Raw genomic sequence first — 7,515 nt, forward strand, 5'->3', positions numbered from 1 at the left:
CTGCCTTGTGGGCTGCGTGAGGGTCCAGGGAGATAATGCGGAAGATAATGGCCTAGATGGGCATTGGCACCCTCAGGCTCCTGGCCCTCAGCCCTGCCCTTCTCCTGGGCTCTACCTGGAGGGCAGAGGCAGAGCCCCTTTCTTCCCAGCGCAGCCTGGGGTCTTTTGAAATGCGGGAGCAAATTAGGGCCCATCTCGCACAGTGCCCTGCAACAAGGCTGGAAGCCAGGCAGAAGGGGTTCCCCGTGCACGGGCTGGGCTGTGAAGATGCCACAGCCCTAACACTGCGAAAGCAGTGCCTGTCGCAGAAACTGCGGGTCTTTCGCTCCTTTCTCCTAAGAGCTCATGGGATCAAGCTCATGGAGTCCTGGAGCTGTTCCCCTTTTCTGAGCTTCAGTGTCTAGAATGGGAATGGCAGTGCCTCCCTGCCTCCATGCAGGAGTGAGGTGAGAATTCGTGAATGGCTGGGGAGTGTGGGGAGAAGGCTGGGGAGTCGGGCAGTCATGGGGCGTTACTGGGGGACAGCCACTGACCATGACCCTGAGGAGTCAGAACACCTCCCAGCCTGAGCTCTGACTACAGTCCCTGCTGCCACAAGAGAGGAAGGTTATTTTTCACAATCTCCCATTGATCTTGATGAGAAACCTAGTGGTGGCTTCTCCTAGGACCACTGTCTCTGCTGGGCCCAGCACCAGAAGGTGTGGGTCCCAATCCCCTCCCTGGCCAGGCCAGCCACAGGAAGGCCACTAGCAGACATAAGGACAGTGAGACCCACTGGGGCCCAGGAGCTGGTTGTGGGAGGGTGGAGGGCAGTGTGGGATCACAATGGCCAAGGGAGGAACCAGGGAGCCAGATGTAAGTGCAGGACTCAGGCCACCCACTCTGCCAGTCTGGCAGGGGCAGGAGTGGCCAAGCTCCCAGAGCGACCTTTGGCAGTTAAGGCCAGCAGAGGAAAGGCAAAAGAGGGGAGGACTGTCCTCTGCTGGTGGTCAGAGCTGGCTGTGTGCACATCTGTGTGCAGCCTGACTCTGGAAATTCCCATCTCTGTGGTCATGCAGGGTCGCTCAATGCATCTCTGCCTATGGGCATGGTTGCACTGTGCACCCCAATGCCGTAGTGTGGGAGCCTGGGACAAGGTGCTACGTTTCTCCACTCTGCCCTGCCTGCATGGTGGTTGCTGGGAAGACTTGAGGTGACAGGAGAGAAGGCACCTTTTCCATGTGTAGTGTTGCCATGCTCAAAGGGCTTCATGCCATCACCTCAGCTGATCCTCTTGGCACCCTGGAAGATGGAGCAGATAGCACAAGGGAGGCCTGGGGTTTGGGGGCAGTGTGGTCCAAGCCAGCCACTCGCCCATGCTTGGATGCTTGTCCTCACAGGTGAAAGAGGCAGGAAGCCATCTCTTCAGGGCAGAGACCCTGAGGTGTCAACCCCATATCCCTTCTTTCCTATACTCAAGACCCTGATTGTCTCTGGGTCCTTTTGCCCTTCTTTCTTTCTCCTTCCTGCTCATATGTCAGTATGAGCCCATGTGTGCTGGCTGGAGCTCCAGCAGCCATGTTGCACCTTAAGGTAACCTCAGGAGCGATACGGAGCAGGCCTGAAATGCTGCTGACCAGGCAGCCTCCAAGCCAGCCCTCCACTGCCCCTCTGGACTTCTGCATGAGAGAGAAACCCCGCTAACCTTGTTCCATCCACTGTTATTTGGGGTGTTCTGTTATGAGCAGCCAGACCTAGTCCTGAACTATCCTGAATGTGTGAGCAGCTCACAGGGCATCAGGCCAGACCTTTTGAGAGTCAGCTAGAGGCTGGAGGGCCAGCTGATTTCTCCTTCCTTCATTCCTCCTTTAATTCTTCACCCTTCTCTGCTCCCCACCACTGTTTCTCGAACTCTGTGCCAGGAATTTTCCTTGTGTTCTCTCTCTGACCTCCCCACAGCCCTACTGAGAGGGAATGTGTGGGAAGTGCTCTTGTTAGGGTTCCTAGCCCTTTCAGAGGAAGTGGGCACTCATTCGTTACTTGATTGTTTGATTGGAAGATGCGTCCATTGACCAACCTCCAAGCACAAGTGACTCCCTCTCAGGCTCACCCCTCCCCCAACCCTGAAGGCTGTGGGGCCTGGGCTCAGTGTCAGCCACGCTGGCACCTGGCCCAGGGACCTAACTGAGCAGGATGAGTCGTGGGCTGACCCCAAGCTCCTCCTCTGTCCAGCTTCTCTTCCGCAAACACTTAAAACCTCTCCCATCCAAAGGGAGCCCCAGGAGTTCAGCTTCCCAGCCAGGACACCCCAACACCAGCCAGGACACCCCAACACCAGCCAGGACACTCCAACACCAGCCAGGACACCCCAACACCAGCCAGGACACTCCAACACCAGCCAGGACACCCCAACGCCAGCCAGGACACCCCAACTCTCACTTTTCCCAAAGGAAAGTGGAACAAGAGGGTACAGGGGTCAAAGAAAAAGGCTTCCTGGTCCAGGGCAACCCCCAGAAGCCTCCATTCCTCCCCACCAACCCCCTCCAGAGCAAGACCCCATTCCCCCAGCACCTACCTTAGCCGGCTGCATGCTGGGCGCTGAAGGAAACTGTTGCCAGCCTCCCCACTTCACAGCCGAGGCAGACAAGACTGCCCAGGCCGGCTGGCAGCTGCCTCATGTTTGCTTGGACCCAGACGTAATTGTCAACGGCGGCTTCTCGCCCTCCCCCTGCCCACCCCTTCCTCTCTGCCGGCTTCTATCGCTCCACCCCTCTGCCTCCTCCCTCCCTCCCTTTCTCTCTCTCTCTCTCTCTCTTTCTCTTCTCTTTCTCTCTCTCTCTCCATGGACCCTAATCCTGGCCTCTCAGAGCTTGTCGAAACCTCTGTCTGGCTCTCCTGGCCTCTCCCCTACCCTGTCACCAGAGTCTCTCTGTGCCTCTCCTGCCATCTGCCTCTTTCTCTGCTCCTCGCCCTTTTTGGTCACCAAGGAAGAACGGGGGTAGAGGGTGCAGGGAGCTGGGGCTGGGGAGAGGGGAGTTCAGGGCAGGAGTTTCTGCCCCAGGAGAAGCAGTTGAACCCAGAGTGCCCAGGAGAGACTGTGGAAGTGGAAAAGGAAGGGATCATTCCTGGAGGCATTTTCCAGAACAAGCCAGGACGCCCCCACCACCCCAGTCCTGCCTGCCACTCTTCACAGACACAGGACGGTGCCACCCTTATGATGATTTCAGCCCAAGGGGCTCCCAGGACAGCAGGGAGCCACTGCACCCAGCATCTGAAGTGTCCTCTCTCAGGGTCCTGGCCTGAGGTACTGGTCTGCAAGGTGCTGGTCTGGGGCTCACAACCCAGAAACAGTGACAGCCACCAGGGCCACATCAGCAGGGTGACACTCAGGGGTCCTTCCACCTCTTTCATCTGTCCCTCATTAACTACCTCCCATTCACCCATCCTAGGGCCTTGAAGCGTGGGTGTCTTCCCAAAGCATGAGCTGCTCATGCTCTCCAGCTGTACTGGGTCCCCTCCCAGCTCCCAAGTCAGGAGGCATCCAGGGCGGCTGAGGACCTGACGGGATCTCCTGGGGTGTAAGGGTGAAGGACCGGGCCAAGGGCTCCCAGGCATCCCTGAGAGAGGGGGCTCTGTTCTGTCCCTCAGGCGGGCAGCTCCTGGGCATTTGCTTGGCCCCCAAGCAAACCACTCAGGAGCCAGGTGCCTGAAACCTTTGCCAAGTTTCCCTTTTTGGAGCCCAGAGGAGCCAGCCTGTGCCAGTAGTTCCCATGGAGACGAAGCCCTAGGATGCCTCCCTCCTTTGCAGCCTGCACAATTCTGCTTGCATGCCCTTTTCCTTTTTTTTTTTTTTTTTGAGCCAACCAATTACCTCCAACTTTCAGATCCTCAGGGGAAGAAAATAGCCTGGAGCTGTCGACCCACCGAGGCAAGGAGGACTGTCTCCAGAGGGGAGGTGGCAGCCCAGGTGTCTGGCCCTGTGCGGCTTCAGAACAGGCTGGACTTCACACTGGGGCAGGGGCTCAGCAGAGCCCGGAGGACTCCCCAGCTGCCCCCGCCCCACCCACACTGCACCCTAGGAAATGGGGGAGGGAGGCAAGGCCCTTCATGGCCGCCAGCTCAGGGCCGGCATCCTGGGAGCTCATCTGCTTTTTTTTTTTTTTTTATTCAGGGTCTCACTCTGTCACCCAGGCTGGAGTACAGTGGTATGATCACGGCTCACTGCAGCCTTGACCTCCCAGGCTCAACCAATCCTCCTATTTCAGCCTCCCAAGCAGCTGGGACTACAAGGCTAATTTTTGTATTTTTTCGTAGAGATGGGGTCTCACTATGTTGCCCAGACTGATCTCAAAGTCTTGGGCTCAAGTGATCCACCTGCCTCTGCCTCCCAAAGTGCTGGAGTTCCAGGCGTGAGCCACTGTGCCCAGCCCCATCCTCCTTTCACCGCCTGGGACAGTCCTGCCCTCCTGACTCTGAGCAAGCCTCGCCTCTGCAAGCAGGGATGCATTGAGCATTTTGAGTCCTCATAGGACTTTTCTCCTTGGGAGAAAAATGTCATTATCTCACTCTACAGATGATAATGGTGAGACCCAGAAAAGCTAAAAGACTTGCCCAAGTCACAGGCTAGGGAGTGGTAAAGCCAGGTTCCAAAGTCTGTTGCCTTCTTCCTAGAATGAGCACCACGGGTGCTGAGATCCCACGGGCGGCTCTATGCCCACAGCTTACACAGCAGCTTGGAAACTTGGTGACCGCACTGCCGTGATGGGCTGGTCTCCTGATGGCCTGGCCGGAGGAGTCAGGAGCAGAGGAGCCCACTCGTCACAGCAGCATCCCCAAGAGTTGCTCGCCCCTGCTTGGCACACTCGCTGACATCCCACACTCAGATGCGCTGTCCTCAGAGTTCACCAGCCATGACACCGCAGGCCTGGGACAACTGCCCTGCTCTGCTGGGCCCACCAGCTGCTCGGGCCTTGTGAACCTCCCACTGCAGCTAGCACCTAGGTGGACACCCCTCATACAGATGTGGGGCGTGTGTGACCCTGCCACCACACCCCCCTTCCTCAGTGGCCTGTCCAGGGCCCCAAGTGCTTCCAGCTGGGTCTCTCCCCTCGGCCTGTAGGGAACACAGGAATGAGAAGGGGAGGAGAAAGGGGGCTGGGACTCTCACGTGGGCCTCAGAGGCGGACCTGTTGTGGGCACACGGGCATCTGCAGACTTCCCAGAGACGGCCTTGGCAATTCCCAGTATTCTCTGTGGTGTATCAGACCCACAGAAGGTTAAGGAGGCTGTGGGAGGACCTGGTCTTGTCTGCTAGGAACGCTTCAGCCCTGTGTTTCCCACTGTGGTTTCCTCACATAGGGGCTGTGGGGAGAAACCGAGGCTGGGGGGAGTTTGGAAGTGGGAAAGGAAGGGATGATTTCAAGCCCGGATGAAGGTCAGGTTTCCTCTCGTCACAGTGTTTCAGGAGGCAGTCGTGGGCTGTTTCAGCTGACCAGGGAGGACCCTCATTCTTGTCCTCCCCAGGCGAGCGGCTCGTGGTGCTCCTGCCCATGCGCCTTGGGGGCCTCTCTGCCTTCCTCCATTGTTGCTCATGATCCCGCATTCCAGGCCCAAATTCAAGTCCCTCCTCCCCAGGCCTCCAAACCCAGCTCTGTGGAGCCCCAGCCGAGGGCTCTTTTCCTTAGGCCCTGTTTTTTGTTGGGCCCTGGCTGAGGGGTACAGGGAGAGAGAGAGAGAGAGAGAGAGAGAGAGAGAGAGAGAGAGAAGCCTGGCCAGCTGGGTGCATCTTGGTAAGAAAATACAAATGGTCCTCATCACTTTACACCACAAAACACAGGCTCAGCCTCCATCCAAGCCCATGTCATCGTCAACTCTCCTGCTCCCCACCCAGCTGAGGCCTGGGGGTGGTGGCTTGGGGCAGGCAGCGGGCATGGCAGCCTCCGGCTGAGCTGCGCTCTGGGTTTGCAGAGGTTGAGAGCTGTCCCTCTTTCTCTGTGGGCTCCTCCAAGGGTCCTCAGAGCCTGGCTCCATGGTCCCCCGACTAGAGTGTTTCACATGGGCCTCAGGGGACCCACAAACCCCCAATACCTAGTGGCAGCTCTGCCTCCTCTTGGCTGAGGTCGGTTCACTCTCTGGGCAGCCTCCTTCGACTAGTACCTAGGAGACTCCATGCTGTCTCTCACAGGAGGCCCTCACCTGGGCCGCCAGCCTTCTCCTTAGCTTCGCCTTCAATGCAGCCAGCCTGACTGCCCTCTAGACTTTGCAGCGGATAAGGCATTAGTCCAAGGGATTTATCAAACTGCAGGGGACATCGTGAAGCTCTCTGGCAGCTTTCTTTAAAGCCCCTTTCCTTGCAGCTTGAAGTGAAGAGAGGGCAGCCGAGCGCACCCCTTGGACTCGCCTCGCCTCCCTGAAACCTCCCTCCTCTAACCTCAGCGCCTGACTCCTTGGCTCCCACTCCACCCCTCAGTGTGGGTAGGGGCTCAGCCACCTCTTCCCTAAATTCTGTTTCACTCGTGGGCAGAAGCCAAGGGCTCAGATGGGGCCCCACCCTCTGCACACCCCCTCCATCCCTCCTCACCCAAGCTGCAGTTCTCGGTCAGCAGTTGTAAGACGGATGAGTGTGGACCACCCCAGGATGGGCACGCCTAGCATGTGCTAGGAAGGGCTGGGACCACAGAGAAGGAGCTTTATTCTGGCAGCATGTGCTGTGTGCACCAGGTTGGCCACTAGCCTCCTGGTTCAGCTCCTGGCACTCAGGCTAGAAGCGATGGATGGCTCTGGCTCAGGGAGAGGAGGGAAGGGGGAGGCTGTCCACATCCGCCCAGAGCAGGGCCTCAGGCTGATTCCAGAAGACTCAGATGTGGCCTGAGTGGCACTGTTCTCGGCTGATTCATTTGGATGAGCGCTACCCTTTCCACTCCGCCCACATCCAGTCTGTGTGCCTGAGCTTTCTCAACTGTCAGGCAGGTAAATAACAAGGACTGCCTCCCAGTTAATTCATGGAAAGTGCTTCCTGACTTATGCTAAGAACTCAGTAAATAAATGTTAACTCACATTGTTGGTCCCTTCAGGTAGTTGGGCAGGCTCTTGCCCCAGCCACTTGGCTCTCCCTTTGTACACCTCAAGCCAGCTGGAGCTGCCCTGAGCAGCCACCTGGAGCTGCCCTGAGCAGCCACCTGGGACCTCAGACACCTTGGCCCATTTGGCATTTCTTTGGCAGAATCTACCGTGAGGCCTTCTGCTGGGTGGCCAGGTTGAAGGGTCTGGAAGAACTCCTAGCACCCCCAATCTGTCATCCCTGCCACAGGGACAGCAAGGACACTTGGTTCAAGTCACCTTGGAGATAGGGCCTCGCTCCCACATGCCTACAGGGAATGGGAACTGGCATTGCCTCCAGGAAGAAACCTCCAGGGCCACCAGGACCAGGGGACCTGCTTCCAAAGCCTGGCTGGGCTTCAACTTCTGAGACCCTGAACCAGCCATGTAACTTCCTGGAGCTTCCTCTGCCCAACCAGATGATAATTTGCTCCCTCA

At 57.7% G+C, this 7,515-nt stretch overlaps 1 protein-coding gene across 1 annotated transcript in view; it reads right to left on the minus strand.

The window, feature by feature from the left end:
* The window catches only part of KCNIP3 (potassium voltage-gated channel interacting protein 3), a 91,115-nt gene extending 88,430 nt beyond the window's left edge, over nt 1-2,685 (minus strand). The window contains exon 1 of the mRNA XM_032177475.2: nt 2,555-2,685. Coding sequence (XP_032033366.1) covers nt 2,555-2,569 — 15 coding nt within the window. The 5' untranslated portion in view covers nt 2,570-2,685. The remainder of the gene's footprint in view (nt 1-2,554) is intronic.
* Nucleotides 2,686-7,515: the final 4,830 nt, after the last annotated feature.

Source organism: Hylobates moloch, unplaced genomic scaffold (genome assembly GCF_009828535.3).
Source record: "Hylobates moloch isolate HMO894 unplaced genomic scaffold, HMol_V3 SCAFFOLD_15, whole genome shotgun sequence".
Taxonomy (NCBI): Eukaryota; Metazoa; Chordata; class Mammalia; order Primates; family Hylobatidae; genus Hylobates; species Hylobates moloch.